Source organism: Pseudomassariella vexata (assembly GCF_002105095.1).
Source record: "Pseudomassariella vexata strain CBS 129021 chromosome Unknown BCR38scaffold_8, whole genome shotgun sequence".
Lineage (NCBI taxonomy): Eukaryota > Fungi > Ascomycota > Sordariomycetes > Amphisphaeriales > Pseudomassariaceae > Pseudomassariella > Pseudomassariella vexata.
This window is the reverse complement of record NW_024467963.1, coordinates 2038180-2064640: the sequence shown is the minus strand read 5'-3', so window position 1 is coordinate 2064640 and position 26461 is coordinate 2038180. Positions and strand designations below refer to the sequence as shown.

Here is a 26461-nt window from a genome sequence, read left to right as displayed (position 1 = left end):
CACTCGACTAATTCGGTGGCATCCCTGAAAGCCATAGCCATGCATATTATTACACCAAATAACCTAACCCTAGGCGAAAGTACCCACTTTTTGAGACGCTCCAGCCCACAAAACTTTTGCCAATTTTGAGCTGTATTTTCCGTTTCGATTTCTCTTCAGGCGCAAATTCGACAACCGACTATCGTTCAACCATCGACAAACGACCAGCCCGGACCAACAGTCGACACAATGGCTCCCCAAGAAGCGAAGAAAGGTACTTGAAACCCGACATCTAGTCTGCGACACCGCAACTGCGATATGCGCTCGTCGGTGAAGTTTCTGCTCCCATGAGCAGCCGTGGACAGAAGCATCAAGCTGCAGCAGATTTTGCGAGTTCTGTCACAAGAGCGATTGCTGATGCGTAATCTCAACAGGCGGTGCCTCCAAGGCACCTAAGGGCAACAAGAAGGCCAGCGCTGCCGCCAAGGCTGTTCTCAAGGGTGTAAGTTACCACGACCCAATCTCAATGTCATGCCCGTGAAATCACCGCTAAACATTTCATCACAGGGCCATGCCCAGAAGAAGCACAAGGTCAGACTGTCAACCACCTTCCATCGCCCCAAGACCCTCCAGCTCTCTCGCGCGCCGAAGTACCACCGCAAGTCCATCCCCCATGAGAACCGCATGGACGAGCACAAGATCATCGTCCACCCTCTCAACACTGAGAGCGCCATGAAGAAGATCGAAGAGAACAACACCCTTGTCTTCATTGTTGACGTCAAGTCCAACAAGGCTCAGATCAAGGCTGCATTGAAGAAGCTCTACGACATTGACACCGTCAAGATCAACACTCTGATCCGGTAAGTTCGATTTCACAATGTTGGGGAAAGCACTGTACTGACTAATGTATCCAGACCTGATGGTGCCAAGAAGGCTTACTGCCGTCTTACTGCCGATGTCGATGCTCTCGACATTGCCGCCACCAAGCTCGCGCTTGTGTAAATGCTAGATTGGTTCAGGTCTTAAAATATGGTTGCAGGGTCGCTCCAGTCGCGGCACGTTCCGGCCGGTTACGTCGGACAAATTTGCATTGGCACCGGCGTTCAGGAGGGATTGGCTTATGAGATCAATGAAGAAGAATTGTTTGCCGCCCTCTCATGACTGCAATTGATTGTTCTCAATCCGTATGCTTCTTAATTTGATTGTGTGAGCTTCACTGTGCTTTCGGGCATGAGATGGTAATTCCAAAGCTGGGTATTGGGCTTTCCATATTTGTCAACATCTATAGTCTACATCCGGTTGTACACCGCGCATCCTCCTGCTTCATCGTTCGTAGTAGTCGTACATTTCATTCTGTGGAGGGCATGGAGTCTCCGTAGCGGTCCCAGATTCCAAGTATTTCGTGGTCCTGTGTGGCTGTTTCGCCACTTCACCCCTGTCGCAGGTTCTGCAGGTGCTTCATCGTCAAATTGCTAACGTCCAAGAAGCGGTCCACACAGCTCACGATGCACCCATCTTCTGTCGTGTCCAGCTTGCCCTGCTTGATGGCGCCCGTCACGCACTTCTTCCAGCACATGTCGGTCAGAGAGTGGACGGCTGTAAGAAGGTAGTATTAGCTTCCTGTTGTATCTGAATATTCTAGGCTCCCTAGGATTCGACTCCGCTTACTGGACTGCACGCGCGCCTTCTGGTTCTCGTTATTCAGGAACTGGCGCAGATCCGCCTTGTCCTTGTCGTTGAGCTTGTCGAGATCGTAGTCGTTGAGGCTTACGGCGTCCATTTTGGATGGGCTGTGCGGCTGTTTGACGGGTTGAGGAGATTTTTTTCGGCACAGGAAGAATTGAGGTGTTCAGGTTGCTGTTGTGACTGCCTGTTTCGACGCTAGGGATCCAGTTGTTAATGACCCGTCTCGATGCGCAAAATTCAGGAAGCCAGGAGCTCCTTATCTTATCGCTGTACAGTGTGAGAGTGGCTCCAAGGACAAATCTTCGCACATACTCCCGTCAATGGCTTTACTCTGCAACAAGAACCTCTAAAAATTACCACCCCTCACCAGAGGCCAGTCCAACTTGCTCGAGGCTCTGATTCAAAAGTTTTACAATAGCCGAGACATGTTGTAGTGGGAATCCGATATTAACGAGTTCACAAAATGAGTAGACTTTCACTTATAACCGTCTACTAATCCTCCACACTTACATGCACGTATGCAAATGCGCCACCCTAGAATAGAGAGTTGAAGTCGTTGTATAATTAGAGAATATTGGGGGCAAGTGTGGCCTCGGGTATAGAGGGCTACAAGGCACCTAGGCATGGACTAGTGTGCTTAGGGACCCTCTGGGGCTGGCCCACGCATGTTCATAATACTCATACAGGCCCCAATACTCGGAATCCAACAACATAAGGGTATCATCATGGTGAAAAAATACCACAGTCTGGGGAAAGTCTATAATAGTCAACAGTGAGATCCTCCTGTGAAATTGCTACGTTGTTGAACCTACCCTTCTGATCATGAATATACCCAGCGCCAACACCGGCTTATATTTTGAACACGGACTTTGGACTTGTTTAAGTGTATGATCATTTAAATATTGATCTTATGGCTCCGGGATTCCTTGAAAATGATACCACATGCAATTTATTCCACATCCTAGTTGTGGAAAAGTGATACGTGACCCCATGGGGGTTACCCTATAGCTATAGATAAGATAGATAAGAGCTATAAAAAAGCTCTGCCAGGCCAGAATAGCTGACATGGCATCCTTTCCCAATACAACATTCACACCCCATATGCACACGCATCAAAAAGGATATTCTCGAAGGTACTTGTTCCTGTGAGCCTTGAGCGTTATTCAGGAGAAACAGAGAAACAAGGGTGAGATCAAGTAAAATGTCTGGATTTTCGAGCGTAGTGATTCACCTAGGAAGTAGTTATCCCTCCGTGTGAGCCACTTGTTTGGTTACCCGCTTGCTACCGATATAACGCGGTTACGTACGTTGAACTAATGTAATCGGACCGTGTTCTTAGCTGCAAGGCTTCGCATGTGAAGCAAGGCGTAATAGGTGATTATGGCTTTTAATTCGCGAGATCCCTTTTATTTTAACGGTAGGAAATGATTATTAGGAGTCATAAAACAGATAATGATCTGATTTTGGAAGAAAGGTTCTGGGTTTCGTGAAGTCAAGGTTCTCCTGAAAAGTAAAGTAGTTTTCCCAAGCCAGCAATATGGAAACCAGGCAAGTATCAGACATGTTTTGAGTTGGTGTGGTTGTTTTCTATGGTTCATAATACCTGCCTGTTTATTGTATCTGTCATACTATTTATTGATGGGCCTTTTTTTCTGTTAATTGTGTGTGCGATAATCACGACTTGGATGGGCTGGAGGCCGGATCATTATCAAGTTCCTAAGGTTGTGGACAATGATGTGTGACTGTATCAACATAGAGAAGTCAGACTGGGGAGTTTTTCATAAAACTTCATCTACGCACGATACACGAGATGCCTACAACATCTCCTGGTCCCTACAGTTCCTGATACACCCGACATAAGCCAGAAATATTGACATACCTTCATACGAAGTGGCTTAATCAATATCCCTTTATGTCGGGTATGGGATATATACTCCACTTTCATAACCCATATCATCCAATCAAACCGATTAATTCGGTTTACCTGGATGCAATGCTCGGTTAGCTCAGCTGGTTAGAGCGTCGTACTAATACCTCTCCCCGGAGACATATATAGTAATGCGAAGGTCATGAGTTCAATCCTCATACTGAGCAGTTAACCATGAAGTTATGGAGTTCGATCATTTTTTGCCTTTTTTTCCGGACGACACCCTATGAATTCCACCCGTATCAGGTTTTACATGAGCTGTTCGTACTTGAATTTCTACTTCGGCAATATCGGTTTGATGAGATTCGCCCACTGTCTCCATGTGTCATTTAGTTTTACTTCTATATTCCAAAGATGGTCATGTTTATATACCCTACATGTACTTGTACGGGTTCATGATCCCATTCTGTGCATGCAAGTTAGCAAAAATATTCAAACAGTTAGCAAGGAGTACAGACGTAGAACTTACCGGATCATACAGATTCTTGATCTGCTTCATTAACCCGATCATAGTCTCACTCCTACTATACCCGATATAGTTTTTCTTCGCGAGCCCCAACCCATGCTCAGCACTTATACTGCCCTGTACCTTGGCGATCCACTCGTACACGAAAGGCTCGAGAACTTCCTCGACTCGCTTGTCATAACGGCGCACCGCGACATTGAGGTGAAGGTTCGAATCTCCCATATGACCGTATCCAACAACATCCAGAACCGGGAATTCGTCGGTGTCGCCCTTGAGCCCCGCCGCTTCGATCTTCTCCCTCGTATCATCGACCAGCCTGTACAGGTCCTTCAGAGGTATTGAGACATCATATTTATAGACCCCTCCCCAGTGTGCCGTGGCTTCGGAAATACCCTCCCGTTGGCTCCATAATGACTTGATCTGGGTCTGATCTTGAGCCACCACACCATCCGAGACGATTTCCCTGGACATGACGTCTTCGAGGAACTTCTCCAGCTTCTCGTTGTCGTGATCCGAGTTAGAGCCACTCGTCTCAATCAGGCAGTAGAACGGAGACTCAGTCTCCAAGGGCGGCTTGCTGCCCTGGGCATTATTGACCAGGTGCTGACTGCCCAAGTCCATCAACTCGAATGCGGACAAGATCTCGCCCAGCTGGGTCTTGGCTTCGCGGAACGTCCGCTGCATCTTCTCGTAAGACTCCACGGCCAAGAAGGCCACGTTGACGGCGCTCGATCGCTGCGGACAGATTATAGAAACCGCCGTGATCATGCCGATGGTTCCCTCGCCGCCGATGAAGAGCTGTTTCAGGTCGTACCCGGTGTTATTCTTCCTTAGCTTGCTCAGGTCATCCACAATCGTACCGTCGGGGAGAACTGCCTCGATTCCCAGAACGCTCCCGTGCAGACTTCCATACCGCAGCAAGCGCAGCCCACCGGCATTCGTGGCCACGTTCCCACCGATATGGCAAGACCCCTTCGCGCCAAGATCCAGAGGGAAAATATACCCCTTCTCGGCAAGGAACTGGTCGGCGACCTCCAAGACCACACCAGCATCCACGACTAAGATCCCGCTAACTTCGTCAAATGACTGGATCTTATTCATACGGCTGGTATTGATGACAATCTCGTCAAAAACAGGCACCGAACCGCCCACAAGCCCCGTATTCCCGCCCTGAGGCACCACAGCGAGCATGTTGTCATTGCAGTACTTGAGCACCTTGCTCACTTCCTCCGTCGAACCGGGCTTCAGCACCAGCTTGCAGTGGCCCCGGTACTTGCGCATCCAGTCCCCGTTGTAGGGCTCCATATCGTCGGTAGCCAGCTCGGTGGTAACCCCGTCGATGACGGCGGATCCTTTGCCCAGGAGCAACTGGAAGTAGGATACATGGTCCTTGGTGATCTGGGCGAAGCGGGGGTTGCGTTGGATTTCGGGGTAGCTATCGGTGGTGAATTTGGCGAGCGTCGGCGTCGCGGCGCGGAAGGATCGTGGAGAAGAGGTTGAGAGGTACCGGAGGGCGTTGGCGGATGATGCGTGAGTGGTGTTGAAGGATTTCAGTAAGCCGAGTGCGCGGGCGCGGCGGAGAACGGGGGTGAGGCCCGATCTACAAGCCATGTTGGAGGCTTGGGGAGGGATTTGGTCGCCTTGGACACCGAGGGATTCTGTGTAGAAAGCGTACTTTCATCAATGTGACCCATCGGCATCAAATTCTCAAGATGCCGCGATGCCAGGAGCGCCGGCCCGGTGCAACCCGAGCTTGTATGTATGTGCACGGGCCCGATCCCGAACCTTTGGCCTTGATGCTTACTGCAGATCATTTCAACGTCTTTGCTGGGTTGATGGCTTCCATTCATTCTGGGGCTGCCAAGTGATGTATTGCCCACTATTTCACCCGCCTTAGAATTGCTACTATTATAATCAGTGCCGGAGCGAATCTGTACACTTACTAGGCATTATGCAGTCTTCGGAGCTAAGAATTCACCTGATATTATCTAGGGACTAAATATGTCAAAGTTTATGTGCCTTGCATATAAATTAACTTGTTGGCTGTATGGAGTTGGAACGCCGATTGGATCAGTCGGGATGGTATGAATCGTTGCGAGCAGTTGAATCATGCCCCCCAAATCTCGGCAGACCATGTGTGCGAGGCCGGCCAGTTGACCATAGCACTAGCCTGAATGGTGTACCTCGGTCATTACCAAGCGGACTGCCCCAAAAACGGTACGGTGTGGCTTCAGATTTTCCTAGCTGCCGCCTAGATCCAGGTTTGAGAGGTGGCACCTCGACTTACAGTAGAAATCACGCCCATTGGCAGCAGCTGCGTTGATATGAATAGGGATTACGGTGCAGCGAAACATCGACCGCGCCTCAACCAAGACATGTCTACTCTGATGAGAAGATAGTATTGGGACTGAAGTTCAGCAGGCTTTGTTTCCAAATACTAGGAAACCTCACAAGGTTTGACGGAGCTGAGATGTCAAGTCAAGACACATACACGCAAGGGACACGACATCCGATCATATCTGACAGGGTTTCTACCACTTTTCGAACGTGTTTGGTTGCTGGCGACGTCAACTCCGGATGCTCTTGTCAAGTTGACGCACAGCTTGTCAGAGCTGACCCTGGACAATTCATGCGCGATGTAGAGGGAGATCGACTTCCTCGGAGCAGCACGAATAGGCCAACCAATATGTGGGAACCAGCTCTCCGGTTTCTGATTTTCTCGCCGGAGCTGTCAACAAATGCTAGCTCTTGGGGAACATGACTCCGCCGTGTAACATTGAAAAAACGGTTTCAAGACGGACTACTCTGTATCTTGTTCATTTGTAAGGATGAGGAAGGTAATGGACCCTTGAGATCGACGATGACATCTCCATACTGGATAGCAAGGGCCACCTGGTGATTCTATCGACGAGAATCCATGCACTGCCCATGGGCAAGCAGAAGCAGCTAATCAGAATGATGACGGCGACGGTCTGAATATTGTTCAACATGAACGACCCTTGCGCAGAGAGTTCCAACCCTCGGAGGATTGTATCGAGAGAGCGAATTGGAGGAAAGGTGATGTTTCAGATGCCCAAGTGCGGTGGTCAGTTTAGACGGATGGACAGCCGTCTGAAAGAATGCATTAAGGGGCGTAATACGCCGACGGTCAGTATTTGAGAACCGGTTGCTGCACTCTATTTAGTCTGATTCACGACAGCCAGTCAGTCAGTCAGTCAGTCGTGTCAGTCTCTCTTATCGAAAACCCATCGTCAACTCTGCAGAGCGAAAAGAGAAAAGAATCGAAGTTAATCTAGACGGCATCCCAATCCAGCACCCAGGGTCCAGAAAATCTGCCGGTCCGCCGCCCCGCAAACTACCCATAGCCCCGCTGGAAGTCGCCGTGGCGTTATCGATTGCTGGTAGCGATGAGCCTGGCCTATGTGTCCAATGGCGGGGAAAGAGACGCGCCGCTTCACAGTGTTATTCCTGGGCAAGAGGCTAGTGGGCAGCTGTCGCCTCGCCAACACCCGCAATTGGATGTCAACGCCGTCCTCACAGAAGCGTTCCCAAGCTGGCACGAAACTGCAACGCTTGATGACAGTCACGCAAAAGCTGAACAAGAAGCTACTGCAGACAACAATAACAAGTCATTAAACCGATCATCCGTATCTGCTGCATTGCCTACTTCCAGATCGAGGACCAGCACGACCGCAAAAGCTTCGCAATCCCAATCACGGCATAGCTACCCAAATTACTCGCCGAAGTCGAGGCGCACCACCCACACCACCCTAGTTCGGTCGCATCCGGAATTGCATGCAGCCCGCGTGCAGCGGTCGGCGACAATTTCCAGCGCCTCGCTCACAAAAAAGGACCCAAAGGAATCCAAGACAAAGAAACACCAACTACATTCGCTCAGTTCCTCCAACGGCCCGACCGACTCTGCTGCCGAGCAGCCCGGTTTGACCAAGATGGACAGTAAATGGATCACGGTCCAGCAAAAGACCTTTACCAAATGGTATGTCCATCTCCACTAAACCGAGCTCCGCCAATCCGAAGTTGGGCAGAAACGGAAGCAAAAAAGGGTATCACCGAGAGAGAGAGCGAAGACTGACTGCGTCGGAATGGTAGGCTAAATACTAAAATCGAGACACGGAACTTGGAGGTGAAAGACTTGGTCGTCGACTTAAGTGACGGTGTAAGTCGGGCCCCGCGTCGATCTGAATGAAACACACATGGACGAGGGTAAATACTGAACATGTACCACACAGGTCATCCTCATCCACCTCCTAGAATGCCTCTCCAACGAGCCCCTCGGTCGATATGCCGCCAAGCCCAAACTCCGGGTGCAAAGGTTCGAAAATGCAAACTTGTCCCTCGACTTCATCAAGTCGAGGGGCATCCAGATGACCAATATTGGCGCCGAAGATGTCGTCGACGGCAACCGCAAGATCATACTCGGCCTGATATGGACCCTCATTCTGAGGTTTACCATCAACGACATCAACGAGGAGGGCATGACGGCCAAGGAAGGTCTCCTGTTATGGTGTCAACGTAAGACAGCATGCTACGACGAGGTGGACGTGAGAGACTTCAGTGCAAGCTGGAACGATGGCCTGGCTTTCTGTGCCCTACTCGACATCCACCGGCCCGATCTGATCGACTACGATGCGTTGGACAAGGCAGACCACCGCGGCAACATGCAAATGGCTTTCGATATTGCTCATAAGGAGATTGGTATCCCCGCCCTTCTGGATGTCGAGGATGTGTGTGATGTTGCCAAGCCTGACGAGAGGAGTTTGATGACGTACATTGCCTACTGGTTCCACGCCTTCTCACAAATGGAAAAGGTCGAGAACGCAGGTCGTCGAGTCGAGAAGTTTGTCAACAACATGCAAGGCGCCTGGGAGATGCAGAGCAACTACGAGAGGAGGATGGCAGCCTTACTCCAGCAAATCAGAGAGCAAATGGAGAGCTGGCAGCATGCCACCTTCGAGGGAACCTACGTCGACGCGAAGAAGCAAGCCACCGAGTTTGCATCTCACAAAAGGGGCAAGAAGCGTGATTGGGTAGCTGAGAAGAGCGACTTGGCCACGTTATTAGGCAACATTAAGACCAAGATGGCTACGTATCGCTTAAGAGTGTATGAGCCTCCACCGGAGCTAGCGTTGGAGGTAATGGACCAGGAGTGGGCCAATCTGACCAAAGCTGAGATGATGCGTGGTCAACTAATCAACGAGACCATCAGAGAGCAAGTTTTCGATACTGCAATTCGATTCCACGGGACCATATCGCTAACACCCCACCAGTATCAAGAATGCTCTCCGCAAATCGTTTGCCGATAAAGCGAATGACTTCGCCATGGCGCTCAACACCATGCAGGTCGCCATATCCGGGCTCGACGGCGATGTGGAAGACCAACTCCTACACGTCCGCAGACTATCAGAGAACTTGCCGCCCCTCGATTCCTATCTAGACAAGATTGCAATCGTCGACGCCCAATGCGAGGAAGCCAACATTGAGGAAAACGACTTCACAACATACACGTACGACGAGCTCTCGTACGAGCTAGGCCTCGTGAAGTCGTCAGTCTCTAAGAAACTTTCCTTCCTCGAGAACCAGATGGTGGCCCGCAACATGACGAACCTGACACCTATCCAGCTCGAAGAGTTCGAGTCCGTGTTCCGCCACTTCGATCGCGACGACACCAACTCGCTCTCTGAGCTCGAGTTTAGCGCGGCCCTCGCCTCACTGGGCCTCGTATTCTCCGAGGACGAGATGCACGACTACTTCATGGACACGTCGCACGGGCGCGATCGCGTCACCTTCGAGCAGTTCATTCGTTTCATGGTCGACGTAACCGAGGATCAGAACACGGCCGAGCAGGTATTCCAGTCGTTCCGTGAGGTCGCTGACGGGAAACCCTACGTCACGGAGATGGACCTGAGGCACAGTCTGGTGCCCGACGAGGTTATTGAGAAGCTGTGTGAGCTCGTCCCCGAGCACACGGGGCCGGATATGGCGCAGGATCGCGGCGTGCCGCAGTATGATTATATTGCTTTTATGGAGAAGTTGATGAATGAGCAGGGCGGGGCGCTGGAGGATGTGACCAATGGGAGGAGTAGTCCGACGAAAAGGACGAATGGATCGCACTAGGCGTTGACTTCGAACCTACCTTTTGCCCTGAGGAGCAAGTATATGGCTCGCAAGTGTCATGCCGTGGAAAGAGAGAAAGCATATATAGCCAGCCAAGCAACTTTAGGGACAGGCACAACGCTGTAGACTGGTTACTACAGTACAGTTAGGGAAGGTATTTTTGACGGAAGTCACTTCACTCTTAGGGATAGCATCAATTGGGGGTTTTCAAGGGGCAGGGCGGGGCGGGCAGACCAACACAATTCCCTCTCGGTCGGGGTTCCTCTGTTTTGTATCTTTGTTTCAAGTCAAGTGCAGGACACGGCTATGGTGGTTGGTAGTGTGTCGGCCTGGCAAATAGAGGGACTTTATATATCCTGTGTAATTAGACTTCGAGATGAATTCATTACTGAGACTTCTTATAATTTGGACATGGGATAACGGAGGACGTTTGCGTGTGTTTATTTCGGATTGTCAAACGGCGGAAGATTGAAAACAGAAATCTGCACTCACATGAACCACATGCCGGGAGAATATAGTAGTACAGTTTCTAGTCCCGGGAAGGAAGAGTTTGGTTTATATCCAACGGCGACATCACACGTGGTATGTCATCCACACATAGCTGAAAGCGAAATAAGCTGTTGGAGATGGAGTGTCCTTTCCATCAGTTTGTTGCGAGTGGCTCTGGACTACCTTTTCTTTTTCTTGTCTTTGTAAAAAATAGTCGGCATAAAGCTTAAGAGAAGGTTGCTTCGGCCAATGGAAGGGATGCCACCAACTCTTACCATATACACATCCCGTGATGAAGCCCGCGAGCTACAATATTAGGACTTCAACCAGGCTATCTCTCCTTTGTTAGCTTTCGAATAAGCTACTGGCCGATAACCTCAATAGTTCGAATTTCCAGATAACTGCCGATGTCAAATGCTCATATTTCCTGCAGCGACCGGCCGTCCCTGGCCTGCTGTTTGGGCAAAGTGAACAGTGTTTCGAATGTTGATAGCTTCTGTCTGCCAAAGGGAGATTCCTACCGAAGACCTGCCTGACTGAGAAACCATACTTGACAACGGCGGAAACTACGTGAATAGTCATCGAGCATTTATAGGGCATACGTTACTCGTGCTCGGTCTCTCACATGGCTTAAAGAATATACCGGTCTACCATTGCCACATGTAAGCAAGATCTAGATATACTACCATCGTTCAAACTGTTCATTCGATTTACCTATATCCTAAGCTTTTCTAGTTTATCCTAACCTCAAGCAAACCGTCCCGACGCAGTGTCACGATCCTCAAACCAACACTCCCTTCCAATTAACTCCAACACCATGCAAATGCCTGAACCCCAAGTGCAAACCCCTATGCCCTTTCTATCCCAACCCAATGCAGTACAATTAGTCACCGGTGTATCTGTATCCGATGCGACAAAATCCTGCGCTACGACTCCTTAAAGGCACCCATGTCTTTCAGTGCCCCAGCAAGTCTTCGATAATCTCTCAGTAGTTCTAGTACCTCGCCTAATTTCAAGTCCGCAGGATTCTGGAGCTCCATGAATCTCTTCGAGGGGGGTTTGATCTGCGGGACGTCTTTCGGCGGTAGAGCTGTGGCAATGTCTGGGAAGGCCTGGTGAACGAATTAGCATGATACAGTAAGATGGGCTTCCATATTAGACTTACAGCTGCCAAATCACCCCCGTCAACCGGCTTGCTGGCGGTGTCCTTTGCGGCTGGTTGAGCAGGGGTTGGAGTCGTTCGACCAAAACCTCGCATCATGCTCATGGACGACAGCCGGTTGATGGGGTTCAAGGTGTTCCCAAGGTTCCGCATTTGATCAACAAGAGCGGGGTTAGACGAAGACGCTGCTGATGCCGTGGATACGGCGACGGCGGCTTTGTCCTTGTTATCCTCTGCAAACACGACCTTCTTGGACGAGCTTGCACTTCTAGCACTCCGCGTGCTGTCTGCGCTACGATCCCGGGGTAATTTCTTGCCACCGACCAGACTGAGGACTCTGTCGTCCTTGCGAAGAGTTGGACGTTCATTATCGTCGTTATTTTGAACAGAAACTGCGCTGTCCAAGACATCGTCATCGGGGGAAGGTGTTTCAATCAGCTTCCTGGCGTCATCCAGCGTGCGTGGCACAACCAATTCCTTCCCGTTGGCTGAGGAATCGCGCAGCTTTCCGAGTAGGAGCTTGTAGCTGTCCCCAAGACTGTTCCCAATATTTTGGATGTTTTTAAAGCTTTGGTCGGCAGTATTGAAGAACGAGTCGGTTGCGTTGCCGATTGCTTGCGACGGTGTCTGAATGAGGTCGCTCAGTTTGCGGCGTTGTGCTGCCGCTTTTGCGGCTGTGGACGATGTTGAGGGCTTGGACTCCGAAGCGGTCCCAACACCGATGACCGGAGAGCTTTGAGAAGCTGATGACAGACCAGGAGTGTAAGCTGGCGGGAACGTCTCGGTCTTCAAAGGCGTCTCAAAACCGCCGACCCCCTTCTCTGGTCCGGCTAGCGTCTCGTTTGACCGAAGACTTGCGAGATCTACTGTCTCCAGGAAAGTAATGGCAGCCTCCAAGTTGGTGAGACAGTAAGCGGTCTCGCCCTCCAACTTCTCTTCCCATCGGAACCGTTGAATGAACATCGAGTCGCTTATGACGTTGAGCTTCTCTGGTGGCATGGTGATCAAGGTGTAGATGAGCATCGGCATGATCTCGTCCGCGGAAGATGAGGGATGAAAGTGTGACAAAGTATCCACAATGCTCTTGTGAGCGGCTTTAAGTTGATTCAGCTTGCCAAGAGGATATCGCTTCTCGTGCATCATCATCAAGTCCTTTCGTGCCTGATCCAGGTACTGGGAGATTTCCTCTTGCTTCTTGGCAGCCCCCTCGACGTCGTCTTCAGCAACTTCGCCCAGGTCTACCCCTAGATCGGCGGGTCCAATACCAACCAGAGCAAGTGCCGCAGTCTTTGATCTCAGTTTGTCGTCTTGGGCCTCGTCCTGGGTGGTCCTGTGGCGATATATCCGATCATATATGCCCTCACATAGTCTCCTCTCGACTCCTTCTTCTAGCAGAACCCTCTTGTGCTCTAGCGCCTTTCTTGCTTTCTTCCTGTTGGCCAGTTCTTCGCTTGTGAGCATTTGCTGTTCGGCTTCTTGTGTAGGTGCTGGCTTTGTCTTCTCCTTGCTAAACGAGGCGGCTTTTGCTCTGAGCAGGCTTGCTGTGGACGCTCTCGCGGGGGCGGGAGGACAAGGGGAGCTGTCGCGACTTTGTCTACTGGCTAAACTCGCAATATGTGTTTGAATGTGCTGGGCTGTTATGACATAAAACTCTTGGAAACGTTTAGAAAGACTCTCGATATTCGGAGGAACAGGATGGACTTTCGCAGAGAGCGAGTCGATGAAACTACAGCTCACGGAGTCAGCGGCCGACTTCTGTCACCTGTCACGAGAGGATCCGTAACTTACTTGTCTGTCATACTGACGAGCTCTATGGGAATATCCTCCATGTCAACTGACGCGCGAGGGACCTCCACTGACTCCTCTGCCTCGGTAGCTTCGAAGGCATCTGGCTCATCTGTCTTTGCCGCAGTATGTTTCTGCGGCGATTTGTGCTGTGTCACCGTTACCTCGGGTGAAGTACCATTTTCGAATGTGTTGGCACGCTGGCTTCTAGACAACGGATCTATCATCTCCTGAGCATCGTGACGTGGGAAGGACCGTGTGGTGCGGAGCAACCCGGGACGGGGACGGGTTTCCGAACCGTGGGTTGGTGTTGAAGGCGCCATGAAGGCGGCTTTGATGCTGTAGACCATGATGGTTAGCTTTCCTGATAGACTTCACGGAACCAAGAAGTCTCGAGCTACAAGCGAAAGTCGAAATGTGTGATGGAGCGTTGAACGGATATGAAACTGTAGCAGGGGATTGAGATAACCTTTTAGGTGCTGCTGCGAGAAAGAGCTTCGAGGCGGTATAATATGCCGTTTATGCGACAAGCATAGTAACGCGGATGTATGAGTATTGCCCGTCAAAGCAAAGCAACAACGCATCTGCGGTTGCTTGAGACTGGGTCAGATGCTTGTCTCAAAATTGGACCTCCAGGATCACCAACTCGGGGCGGCACATGTATTCGAATTACGGGGTTCCTTATCGAACAATTGGATAAGAGGAAGATAAAGTGACCTTTTAGCTGGCTGCAACAATGCAACCATCCGACCCCTGTCTCAACGATCTGCAGCTTCTGGAAGGACACGAGAACTAACCTTAATAAGTTGCTAGCTTTCCCATTCTCAGAATCTGCCATGTCTACGTTTATTGAGTAAACAGGGGAGATCGAGATCGAACAGCGAGAAGTATCCGACAGAGCACTCTACGAAATACAATCATGTCCATATTGATCTGGACAAGCAGGCTGCCCGGCATGAAATAGGCCTGATTCATCCATCCTGGTCATTCGAGATGTGGCGGTGCATCACTGGTGCATGTGGTTCTTATGAAACGGCGAGTTGAATAAGACACCCCATCATGGAAAGCAGTACATCTAATTGTATGATTCATGGTCCCGAGTCATGATCCTGGTATGTACCTGAAAGTCGGTTTATTTTACTTCCTGCGAATGAACAGCTTTACACGGACTTCAGGAGGTTTACAGGCCCAACAAATCTGAATGCTCGACTGTAGGACGCCAGCTGGCGGTCTGCAGGGGTCGTGCTGACACTTGGGGCAGGAGTGGCGCGTCCTCTAGCGCCCCGGACATCGGAGCCTTTCATCGAATTACCCCAATGTTGTCATACTTCCCCTGCAAAGCAGTGGCACGCGATATGCGTTAGTACATTAGCCAGGGTCCGTGGTTGCTCGCCACTTGACCTCTTATCGACAACGTCAGGTCTAGTACCGAGGCAGCCACCATAGCTTGTCTCGTCTCTCTTCTTCATTTCATCTTTCCTATGTTGTTAATAGACCCGTTTGCCATATTCGACGCCGAAACCGCTCACTTTGCCATCGAATGAATCCAGGATTAGTAGAACCAACAAGATGGTGCGACGGAAGCAATCGTCCTCTACTTGCATCGCTGCTGGCAGAGTAACAGCCAAACTATTCCTCTCATTCCTTGCCATCTCTGCATCCCCAGCTGCCGCCACTGCACACGATCAACAAGTCCAAATAGCCTATTCCGGTTCGCCAATACTGTCGCCTTTGGTTCCAGAACGAGAGCCTCCGCGACCAGCCGAGCACACCTTCACATTACGTCACATACTCCATCATGGAACTTACCGCCATCCGGGTCTCCATCGACGGAGAGACATTACCGAACCCGAAGCTGAAGTATGGCTAGCAGATGAAGATGAACACATTGCCGAGAGGATATTGCCGCTCAAGGCCAAGAGTCAGCCTCGTAAAATCGAACGCATGGTAGATAGGCGACCGGATGTAGTAGATCCCATGATCGCGGAGGCCCGTCAGCGAGGATATGTCCTTGCGGGCATGCCCTCCGCCTGGACCGTTGACGAAGTCCCAGGGCCGAATATAACAGATAAGGAGACGGTTCTCAATATGGCTTTCATAGCAGCAAATGCCTACGTTGAGAATACGGGCACGCCGGACTGGGAGGAGGTCGGCACTCCATTCAACCGAAGTGCAGATTTTGGCTGGGAAGGCGACGGCTTGCGCGGCCACATATGGGCAGATGAGACTAACTCGACCGTCGTCATTGGTCTGAAGGGAACTTCGGTCGCAGTATTCGATGGAGAAGGGACAACGACCAACGACAAGGTCAACGACAACCTGTTCTTTAGCTGTTGTTGCGCCCAACAAGGGCAGTGGTCGTGGCATCAAGTCTGCGATTGCGCAACGGGGACCTACAGTTGCAACAACACCTGTGTCGCCCAAGCGTTGCGAGAGGAAAATCGCTACTACCAGGCTGCTCGGGAACTCTACGCAAACGTAACCGAGATCTACGGGGATGCGAATATCTGGGTCGTCGGACACTCACTCGGCGGGGCAGTTGGCTCCCTCCTCGGTCTGACCTATGGACTGCCTGCCGTCACTTTTGAGGCCGTCCCCGAGGCCATGGCTGCCGGTCGCTTAGGCTTGCCAATCCCTCCACATGCCGACCCGGATTATCCTCAAACTCGCGAATACACTGGAGCCTACCACTTCGGCCACACTGCTGATCCTATTTATATTGGCACGTGCAACGGAGCAACGGCCACTTGCTCCTTCGCCGGGTATGCGATGGAGTCTGCTTGCCACACGGGCTCAGAGTGTGTCTATGACACGGTTGGAGACAAGGGCTGGCGAGTCGGCATTGGAACCCACAAAATTCGGTCTGTCATTAACGATGTCATCCGCAAGTATGACACTGTTCCTGAGTGCAAGTTTACCCCGGAATGCCGAGACTGCGCGAGTTGGAAGATGTACGAGAGTAATAGCACATCTTCGACTACATCCTCAAGCAGCTCGACGACCTCAAAGACGCGCACTCGGACGGCGACTTGCAAGACTCCAGGTTGGTGGGGCTGCCTTGACGAAACGGTAAGCAATTTTCTAAAATATGCGTTTCTCTTGCCTGGTCTCTAGTGTGGTGTTATAGACATCAACGTGTCCTGACGCTGGTGATGCCTGGTACTTACTAACTGATCCCGAGCAGACAACTACTGGAACTGCGACATCGACAAGCACTACTACTACGTCGACATCGACCTGCAAGACTCCAGGCTGGTTCGGCTGCAAAGACGAGATAACCACTACGACCACTGCCACGAATATACCTACTGTCACAACGACTTCGGCCACCAGCTCTACTACTTGTTTGACTCCAGGCTGGTTGTATGTATTTTCCCTCCCTCCCTCCCTCCCATTCATGGAAATCTTCATGGAGACTCCATGATTTTCAAAGGAGATCGCTGACATTATCGACGTAAAGTGGTTGCAAAGACAAGACTGCTACTGCGTCATCCGCTACGTCTACACCCCCCATTACTTCACCGCCGCCAACGCCCACAACGATTCAGGACCCAGAGCCCACTGAGCCTACTGAGCCTCCTCCGAAATCCAAGGCTCATTGTGTGCGGAGGAATTGGTTTGGATTCTGTAAGGAATGGGGCCAAGCTGGAGATGATGGGGGTCTCTTCGATGAGATATAGTTGGGCGTACTTAGAGTAATGCGCATCAGTTTTATTGACAAAAGGCGTTGGGTTGTATGGTCGTTTCATTCGTTGAAGTCATTACGACGGTGGCAAGGTTTGGCAGGCGTTAAAATGAATTGAACTTAGGCATAGTTTGTATATAAAGGGGACTGGGAACACATTCATCTAGTCTGCTTCACTCTTATTTACTTGAACAGGAAATCTGCGCCGAAGATATACAGTGCTGACAGGATCTACACCAGAGGGCCATTCCACTTCACTTGGCTGCACAGCCAAGATCACGGACTCTTGTGTTGGAGCTCTTGTGTCGGTGTGTGGCTGAAGTGTAGTCAAGGACGATCCTTAGCTAATATCGACAATTGTTCAATTGGTATTTCTATACATCAAGCGCAGAACGCCTTGTTTTCTATTGCCATGACTCCAACCCCTTCAACACACATCCCTCCACCCCCTCGGGGCGCGCAACCAACTTTCCGATTGTATAAACTGTCTCCCCGTATGTCTGCAATAGGCGAAGAACACTTTCAACCTCCTGTGGACTGACCACCGCCACCATGCCCACACCCGTGTTGAACGTCCTCGCCATCTCGGATGCCTCAATATTACCAGCGGCCTTCAACCATTTGAAAACGGCGGGTAATTGCCACGCTGTTACGTCGATTTCGGCCGCGAGGTGCTTGGGAAGCATGCGCGGCACGTTTTCGGTTAGACCGCCACCCGTGATGTGGGCAAGGCCTTTGAGTTGCGAGACGGCTTTGAGGAGGGGCTTCACGTAGATCTTGGTGGGTGTCAGCAACGATGCGCCGACGGTCACTCCGCTGTTATCCCATGGTGCAGCGGCGTCGTAGCTGAGCTGTTCTCGTGCGATAATGCGACGGACGAGCGAGAAGCCGTTGGAGTGGACCCCCGAGGAGGCGAGTCCAATGAGGATGTCGCCCTCGGACATGGCATCAAGACGCGGTAACCGATTCTCGGGGTGCATCATTCCGATGGCGGCACCGGCAGCGTCGTAGTCATCATCGCGGTACATGCCTGGCATCTCAGCTGTCTCACCGCCTGACAGGGCGCAACCTGCCTGCCTGCAGCCTATATTCCTAAACGTCAGCAGTGGCTCGATAAAGCATGGTTTATGGGAGGTGTAGTGTGTTTCTCCCACCAAATGACGGGAAAGAAGGAAGGACATACCCTCTGCCACGCCTTCCACAAAGTTAGCAGCGCACTCTTGGTTCAGCTTGCTGCAACCGTAATAATCCAAGAACATCAAAGGCTCGGCGCCCTGCACAACTAGGTCGTTGACGTTCATAGCTACCAGGTCAATACCAACCGTGCTGTGGTTACCGGTGGCTTGGGCGATCGCAAGCTTTGTTCCTACACCATCAATGGCTCCAACCATGATTCCAGTAGAATAGCCGGCCTTTTCAAGATCAACCTCTCCACCAAAACCTCCAATCTGTGCGTCTGCTCCAGGGCGTGCGGTAGTTCGGGTTACTTTCTTCAGGCGTTCGACAAGCAGATTTCCACCCTCAATGCTGACTCCAGCCTGTGCGTAGGTGAGCGCCTCTTTGGTCTGCTGAGTCGGGCGGAAGGCGCGGTGGGCGATATCCTTTCGGTAATACATCTTGCTGAACTGGATGAGCTTAACGCCTTCGTAAGCCCTGTCAACAGCGGCCCTCAGGTTCTCGCCTGTTGCAGTGGCCGCGATGACTCGACCACCTGAGGTTTGCAACTTCCCGTTCGATAGTTTGGTGCCTGCATGGAAAATGTTGATTCCTTCAGGGGGTGTCTGAATCTGGATCTCGTCGCCCTTGCCATAACTCTCCGGGTAGCCACCTGCAGCCACGACAACGGTTGTACTAGACTTGGGCTCAACATTGATTACTAACCCCTCCTTATCAAGTGTGCCCTGTGAGCAAGCGACCATAATCTCCGCCAAGTCAGTATCATGTGAGAGAAGTGGAAGAAGTGTCTGGGTTTCTGGGTCTCCAAAGCGAACGTTGTACTCCAGAACCTTGACACCAGTCTTGGTGACCATTAGTCCGGTGAATAAAACACCAACAAAGGGCATATCGTCTTTTCGCATGCCATCAATGGTCGGCTGGATGATATCGCGGTCGATCTGCGCAACAAGGGTAGGTGTTGCAATGTTTGTTGGTGCGTAGCAGCCCATGCCTCCAGTGTTGAGACCAGTGTCGTCTTCGCCAATACGCTTGTGGTCCTGCGCAGGTGGAAGCGACTTGATGGAGTGCCCGTCGCTGAAAGTAATGATGCTGAGTTCATCTCCAGTCAAGAACTCCTCAATTACCACCTCGTCACCTGCAGAACCAAATTCCTTGTTCAACATGATGTCCTTGAGAGCCTGCTGTGCCTCCTCTTTCGTGGTGGGAATAATAACACCCTTTCCTGCGGCGAGGCCACTAGCCTTGATAACAACATCGTGCTGGACTTGATTGAGGTAATCGCGAGCTTTCTTATAGTCGGAAAAGTTCTCGTATTCAGCGGTGGGAATCTTCCATTTCTTCATGAAGTCTTTCGAGAATGTTTTGCTGCCTTCCATGCGCGCGGCATCCATCGAGGGGCCGAAACTCTGAATGCCCGCTTGTTTGAAGAAGTCCACCGCGCCAGCAACCAAGGGTGCTTCTGGTCCCGGAACAACGTAATTGATGTTCTCCTTGCGTGCTAGCTCCAGGAGGGCTGGGAAGTCTTCAGCGGAGACCGATGTCTCGTTTCTTGTTTTGGCGCATGTTGCAGTGCCTCCGTTGCCAGGAACTGCGATGATGGATTCGACTTTCGACGACTGGCTCAGTTTCCAGGCGATGGCATGCTCGCGGCCGCCATTGCCGATCAGCAATATACGCAATGGGGATTTTATGCCCATAATTGCTGTGTTTCAAGAAACCGCAGTTTGAATGGGTTCTTATTAAAGAATCGATAAATCCAAAAATACCGCCCGTTCAAAGTTGTTTGAAGTTGAGTGCCCCTCGATAACTTTTTTTTACCCCTCCCCCGCATTCTTCAATTTTGGCAGGGTCTCGGCCCCACCACAGCAGAAGGTGGAGTATTTTGACAGGCCGGGAGACTGACAAGATGCAGACTCAAGCTGCAGTTCAGGTGTCAGGTCACTGAATAGTCCAATGTAATTGAAGTTGATGAGTATTAAACATGAATGGCATTACTTACTGTGACAGAGTGACCTGGTGAGGAAGCAGATTGACCCAGGCTGTGATCATCAATTGTAGAAGTGCAGAAGAAATAAATCAGTCCCTTTGTTAGGTTCAAGAATGCCTCCTCAAAAACTGACAATATGACGGATTCATCCCGGTACCTTATTTACTTGGGCAGGCACTTGCACCGGGGTGGCGACACAAAGTCTGCAACGCCCAGATTGATATCCCTTCTGGTTTCCTTATCAGCTTATCGATTTCATCAGCGCTACTTTCGGAAGACGTGAGACAGGGATTTGTGAGCCTCGGGATGACGACGTTTAAAGTGAAGCTCGCGCGATTGGGTCCAACTTGCGGTCTTTCACCTTGTCAATGTCATCATTTTTCTATGTAAACCCTCGGCCAAACTCATCGGCAACAAAAATCGGATAAAATGTTACTCATTGGCCTCACTGGGTCCATCGCGACCGGAAAATCCACTGTTTCCTCAGTTCTCTCGTCAGCTCCATACTCCCTCCCCGTCATCGATGCGGATATTTTAGCGCGCAAGGTTGTCGAACCCGGCACGAGCGGTTACAACTCCATAGTAAAATATTTTGGCCCTACGACGCCTGAATTGCTCGTCCCTCCTTCAAATTCCATGCCCGAAAATGGCGTTGACGGCAAAGGCAGACCCCTCAACCGACCTGCGCTTGGCAAACGTGTCTTTGGGGACAGCGAGGAGAGAAAGAAGGATCGTGCTGTGCTCAATAGCATTGTGCATCCCGCCGTAAGGAACAGGATACACAAGCAGATAATTTGGTTTTATCTCACGGGAAACTGGGCTGTGGTCTTAGATATCCCCCTGCTGTTTGAGAGTGCCCTGGATAGGATGTGTGGTGTAGTCATGGTGGTCGCCGTGCGGGATCCTGAAGTACAGATGAAGAGGCTGATGGACCGTGACTCGCATCTCAGTCATGAAGATGCGCAAAATCGCGTTTTGAGTCAGACTGATGTGCGGCTGAAAGCAAGGAGGTGCGAAGCACGAGGGAAAGGGAAAGGTGTGGTGCTTTGGAATGATGGGTCGAAGGTGCAGTTGAAGGCAGATATTGAGGCTGCCATCCAAGAAATGCAACGAAGCAGCCCAGCGTGGTGGAACTACATGCTGCTACTATGCCCTCCTCTGGCCATCGCTACTGGTGCGTGGACGGCTTGTCAGAATATACAAATTAACAAGGTCTGGAGGGAGATGGAGACGAGGGAAAAGGCAAAACTATGAGGGGCATAGTTTCTGTTCTCACATATCATATATAGTACTCAGGAACTGGCCTGATAATTCTGCTATCAATTTTCTATCGTGGATGCCGTTTATGGAATGCGACACATAGTTAGTAGATGGTGACGAAGTTGGGAATCTTCATTTCTTCCAATCAGGCCGGGGATTGGAAACATCCACAGGCTAAGTGTTGCCTAAATACCTATTTTTAAGCACTTGGGTTTGTAAGGATTTCATATTGGGATATATTGACCCAAGTGCAAAGGGCAACACTACCCAGAGTAAAGATCTTTGTCAAATGGTTACCTGGTCAGGTGCAACCGTCGCTGAACCCGCCGCCGACCAACTCACTCGCACTTCACCCAGGCAAACACCATCCCATCAACGCTTTCCATTTCAATCAAACCTTGAAAGCAACATCTCTCTTTCGATGAGTATCTTTACTTCTACGATTTTGCCCACAATCGCCTTTTGGTGCCTTCGACAATTACGTACATTTCCAGACGCATTTGGAAAGATCGCCCGGCCTACTTGACACTATCACCAGCTTGCGCAGGCTAGAAACTTCGTACTTCGTTACCATCAGCTGATGATCTTCATTGGTCCTCTGAAAACATTGAACGCGCACCCATGAACCAAGGCCGCCCGACAGCCTAGATACGCAGGCGCTTTCGCTTGTTGATCAGAATCTCTGGACACATTGACAATAAAAACAACCACCGATGACCTACAGTCAAGATCAACCAACTATATCTAGCCTGGAATCCCACCAAAAACCCTCATCTCCCACTGATCAACTTCATCAACGCCACAATGCCGCCCAATTCTATTATGGAGTGGATGGTGGGCTCCAATGTAGCATCGAGGAAGAAGACTGCCAAAGGACGAAGGCCCATCTTGAACTTGGATTTGTCCACAGACGATGAGTCTGAGTCAGATATCATCAAGCTCACATACCCGCGTCAACGATCAGCCAGGCCAAAAAAAGTACGCTTCGACGAACCCCTACCATCGGCCCTGAAAGAATCATTAGATGATACGTCCGCCAAAGAAGAAACAGAGGTCAGTACAGATAATGCCACAGACACCGAAATAGGCACGAAAGAAGACGAAGCCACTACAGACGACGAGCTGGACTCCGACTGTCCCTGCTCCAAATGCGTTGAAGGAATCAAGGAACTGAAGAAGGCTAAACAGGACAAGAAGGCCGAAACCCCCGAGGATGACGATGCAGCAATTCACGCCAAGCACAAGGCGAAGAAGGCCAAGGCGAAAGAAAAGGTCGAGAAGGAAGATGAGAAGAAGGCTGAAGATTCTGAGACAGTTGATGCGACTGATGTTACTGATGCGACTGATACAACTGATACAACTGATCCTGCTGGTGCTGCGACCGACACTGACAAGGAACCAGAAGAAGAGGCTCCTAATGGCAAGGACAAGGAAAAGGATGACCAGACGCAAGACTCCAAGGAAAAACCCGAAGAAGACTCTGAAGCCACTGACGCGGAGGCCACCGAGGTAAAGCAGACTGCGTCTGAGGAAGAACCGCCCAAGAAGGAGGAGGGCAAGAAGGAAAAGAAGGGGAAAAAGGGCAAAAAAAAGGACAACCAGAAGCAGGAGTCCAAAACAAAAGCCGAAGAAGACTCCGAAGTTATTGATTCGGAGGCCACCCAGGTAACGCAGACTGAATCTGAGGAAGAACCGCCCAAGAAGGAGGAGAACAAGAAAGAAAAGAAGGGAAAGAAGGAAAAGAAGGGCAAAAAAAAGGACAACCAGAAGCAGGATTGCAAAACAAAAGCCGAAGAACACTCTGAAGTCATTGATTCGGGAGCCGCCGAGGTAACGCAGACTGAGTCTGAGCAAGAACCGCCCAAAAAGGAGGAGAGCAAGAAAGAAAAGAAGGGAAAGAAGGAAAAGAAGGGCAAAAAAACGGACATCCAGAAGCAAGAGTCCAAGAAAAAAGCCGAAGAAGACTCCGAAGTTGTTGATTCGGAGGCCGCCGAGGCAACGCAGCCTGAGTCTGAGCAAGAACCGCCCAAGAAGGAGGAGAGCAAGAAGGGAAAGAAGGGAAAGAAGGTCAAAAAACAGGACAAACAGAAGCAAGAGTCCAAAACAAAAGCCGGAGAAGACTCCGAAGTTATTGATTCGGAGCCCGAGGTGATGCAGACTGAGTCTCAGGAAGAACCACCCAAGGAGGAGAGCAGGAAGCGAAATAAGGGAAATAGGGACAAGAAAGGCAGTGAAACCGATGGTAGTAAGGCTTCCAAAAAGAGAGACGCGGTTAAAGAAAAAGAGCCCGCGGCTCTTCCAAAGGCAGCGAAGACCAAAAAGGCCAAACTGCCACCTTATCTCCCGCCGCCAGAGGTTCGCCCTCCGAGATTAATCATGCCTTTCAACTCACAAGTCTTGCAAGTCGAACACACCCTTGAGGATATGGGCGATCCGAAGCCCAATGCATTCTATGATACTGAGCATGGTATCATGCGTGTGTACCATGGCCCTGCGTATGGCAACACATATTCCGCCCTGTACCCCAAGCGCGTATACAACAGCCAGCCTTTGCCCATGGGTACTCCACATCCCATGCAAAATCCTTGGTACAGCGGGTTCCCGCCTTCATATGATCATGGCAAGCCTGAGATGCCACCCATGGCTTCTATGAATTATATGCCTCCCGCACCTCCCCCACCTAGTCAAGGTCCCCAGAACAATCCCTGGTTTCAGGGATATGGTATGACAACAGTGGGTGGCGCTCCACCCAAGCCGCCCGAGCCTGCACATACGGGCGAATCAACGAACCCCTTCGGTTCTCCCCAACCGTGTCACATGGACTTGGGCTTGCCCCAAAATAAAAACGTGAAGAACCCCTTCAACCTGTCGCCGAACGCTCAGAAGGACCTGGATAACCGTTGGCTCTCGAATGCCATCCCTGATACGCCAAGACTTAGGAGTGCGTCAGACAAAGTAAAGTCTAACAACAGTGCCGGGTCAGGTTCAGGACGACCCGCAGACTCGGATGGGCTGTGGAATATTCAGAGTTTCCGCAGCGAAAACGGATCCAAAGGGTCGGAAGGAAAGAGGAAGGAGACGGTGCCACCTGGCTCTCCTTGGGCTATGGGTAAAGAATACACGGCCAAAGATAGCGAGAAGCTGGGAAATTTTCTTGCCAGTTTGAGCAGCAAGCAGGGAAGCCATAATGACAGCCCGCAGAGAGATGATGGCTTGAATGCCAACAATAATGATGGATGGGGTGGAAAGGATACCAATGCGAACCAGTGGGGAGGAAGTAATGACAAGCAGAACGACAGATGGGGAGGAACCGATGGCCAGCAAGACAACGTCGGCGGCTGGGGCAACATTGATAACAATATTCAGGACAACTCTGGCGGCTGGGGAGACGGCAATAAGGATAATCATAATAACATCGGCGACTGGGACAACGATGACAGCAACAACCAGGGCAATAATTGCGACTGGGACGATGACAACAACGGCAACCAAGGCAATACTGGCGGTTGGGGCAACGGAAATGGAAACAAGACCACAGGTGATGCTGCAGACAACAACTGCGGAGGAGGCAACGGTGGTAAAAATACCTGGGATCATAGCCAAAACGGAAGCCGTCGAGGCTCAGCCAGTGTCAAACCACCTTCAAACTCCGGCAATGTTGGGCTTCCCGGCGCTTGGCCCTCATCCATCAATGCTGACGGCAGCGGCGGCTGGAGTCAGCAAAGCAACCAAGGATCACGCCACGGATCGAACGGTGCCAAGCTGCCGTCTAATGCTGGGAACGTGGCCGGCAATGATGACTGGGGTGACAACAATAACGGCGCCGGAAGCTGGGGAAATAATGATAACAACAACAAGGGTGGTGCGTGTGGATGGAAAGACTCTTCCGCAGCGCAGAACTCGGGTGGTTTCTGGAACAAATACAAAGGCGAGGATGAGAATCAAGCCCTTTGCGGTCAACGGTAGGAACTCAAGCCCAGGCTAGACTTTCTTTCAACCTGGGATGAATTGTGGTGGTGGACCGTAGTGGTTGGGTTAGTTGGGGTCATCGTGGCGGCTTATGCATATCCAGGACTTGAGACCCTGTTTCCGGGACCGGACGACTCGATGAACTGTTGGTCCGCCTGGCTGGAAGTGGGAAATTCCTCGGTTGTCATTCGACAGATAGAGCCACAGCCAGGAAACCTCCGCTAGGGGCAGTCTGGACAGGCCGGGGATTCTTTCTTGCAGCGTAACATAGGCAACCATGTCACATGGCTGGGTCAGTAATAATGCAATTTCAACAAGTGGGCGTTTCGTCCGTTTATCTTGTAGTCTGGCAGGTGATAGTGTTCGTGATATATGCGTCTAGCCGTTTCTGTTGGATCCAACGACTGCGGAATAACAGGTACGCGATGTCGAGCGTCACCATTCGTATGTCCATCAACTAAGAACTCGCTGCTTGTGATGGCGAAGTTTTGTTTCTTGAGGATATTGATGGCGTCTGTGGCCACAGAGCTTACGAGCTCTAATTTGTTTGAGGTCAGCAGCCAATGAGACACGTACCCGGCTCCCAAACCCATTGAGATGGAACTTTACTGGAGCTGTGTGCAGGCCGCAGAGTGCAACTGTTTTACTTGGGTCTCACTGGGTACTCTGCCTCAGTACGTGAGCCTCCTGGTAAGCTCGTGGGATAATATCGCCGTCCCCTGGGATCGGTCTCCAGGCTATGCAGAGTCCACCAA

At 50.9% G+C, this 26461-nt stretch overlaps 9 protein-coding genes and 1 non-coding gene across 10 annotated transcripts; 6 read left to right on the top strand and 4 right to left on the bottom strand.

The window, feature by feature from the left end:
- Window positions 1-510: 510 nt before the first annotated feature.
- On the top strand, window positions 511-981 carry BCR38DRAFT_344429 (60S ribosomal protein L25; the record flags this gene model as incomplete). Its single annotated transcript, XM_040856102.1, has 2 exons — window positions 511-839; window positions 894-981. 2 exons carry the CDS (start codon window positions 511-513, stop codon window positions 979-981), a joined length of 417 nt encoding a protein of 138 aa, XP_040715166.1.
- Window positions 982-1408: 427 nt separating this feature from the next.
- On the bottom strand, window positions 1409-1759 carry BCR38DRAFT_486242 (Tim10/DDP family zinc finger-domain-containing protein; the record flags this gene model as incomplete). Its single annotated transcript, XM_040864004.1, has 2 exons — window positions 1409-1575; window positions 1648-1759. The coding sequence occupies 2 exons, from the start codon at window positions 1757-1759 to the stop codon at window positions 1409-1411; spliced, it is 279 nt and encodes a 92-aa protein (XP_040715165.1).
- A 1873-nt stretch (window positions 1760-3632) lies between these two features.
- BCR38DRAFT_437007 (FAD linked oxidase) lies at window positions 3633-5732 on the bottom strand. Its single transcript, XM_040860500.1, has 2 exons — window positions 4062-5732; window positions 3633-3998 (listed from the first exon to the last, which is right to left on the bottom strand). The coding sequence occupies exons 1-2, from the start codon at window positions 5667-5669 to the stop codon at window positions 3966-3968; spliced, it is 1641 nt and encodes a 546-aa protein (XP_040715164.1). The 5' UTR covers window positions 5670-5732; the 3' UTR covers window positions 3633-3965.
- BCR38DRAFT_t199 lies at window positions 3661-3759 on the top strand. The gene has a single exon. It is a non-coding gene; the product is annotated as a tRNA-Ile (tRNA).
- A 2276-nt stretch (window positions 5733-8008) lies between the features above and the next one.
- Window positions 8009-10193, top strand: BCR38DRAFT_345653 (calponin homology domain-containing protein; the record flags this gene model as incomplete). Its single annotated transcript, XM_040856195.1, has 4 exons — window positions 8009-8055; window positions 8169-8235; window positions 8309-9292; window positions 9354-10193. The coding sequence occupies 4 exons, from the start codon at window positions 8009-8011 to the stop codon at window positions 10191-10193; spliced, it is 1938 nt and encodes a 645-aa protein (XP_040715163.1).
- A 1415-nt stretch (window positions 10194-11608) lies between these two features.
- Window positions 11609-13979, bottom strand: BCR38DRAFT_410416 (uncharacterized protein; the record flags this gene model as incomplete). Its single annotated transcript, XM_040858462.1, has 3 exons — window positions 11609-11794; window positions 11848-13570; window positions 13633-13979. 3 exons carry the CDS (start codon window positions 13977-13979, stop codon window positions 11609-11611), a joined length of 2256 nt encoding a protein of 751 aa, XP_040715162.1.
- Window positions 13980-15198: 1219 nt separating this feature from the next.
- On the top strand, window positions 15199-17309 carry BCR38DRAFT_458612 (Alpha/Beta hydrolase protein; the record flags this gene model as incomplete). The annotated part of the gene is made up of 3 exons (XM_040862190.1): window positions 15199-16698; window positions 16814-16992; window positions 17090-17309. 3 exons carry the CDS (start codon window positions 15199-15201, stop codon window positions 17307-17309), a joined length of 1899 nt encoding a protein of 632 aa, XP_040715161.1.
- Window positions 17310-17718: 409 nt separating this feature from the next.
- On the bottom strand, window positions 17719-20187 carry BCR38DRAFT_486237 (phosphoribosylglycinamide synthetase; the record flags this gene model as incomplete). The annotated part of the gene is made up of 2 exons (XM_040864003.1): window positions 17719-18398; window positions 18498-20187. The coding sequence occupies 2 exons, from the start codon at window positions 20185-20187 to the stop codon at window positions 17719-17721; spliced, it is 2370 nt and encodes a 789-aa protein (XP_040715160.1).
- A 472-nt stretch (window positions 20188-20659) lies between these two features.
- On the top strand, window positions 20660-21907 carry BCR38DRAFT_437000 (dephospho-CoA kinase). The gene has a single exon (XM_040860499.1). It carries the CDS (start codon window positions 20907-20909, stop codon window positions 21729-21731), a length of 825 nt encoding a protein of 274 aa, XP_040715159.1. The 5' UTR covers window positions 20660-20906; the 3' UTR covers window positions 21732-21907.
- Window positions 21908-22242: 335 nt separating this feature from the next.
- Window positions 22243-25999, top strand: BCR38DRAFT_475424 (uncharacterized protein). Its single transcript, XM_040863005.1, has one exon. The coding sequence runs from the start codon at window positions 22542-22544 to the stop codon at window positions 25701-25703; it is 3162 nt and encodes a 1053-aa protein (XP_040715158.1). The 5' UTR covers window positions 22243-22541; the 3' UTR covers window positions 25704-25999.
- The last annotated feature ends 462 nt before the right edge of the window (window positions 26000-26461 follow it).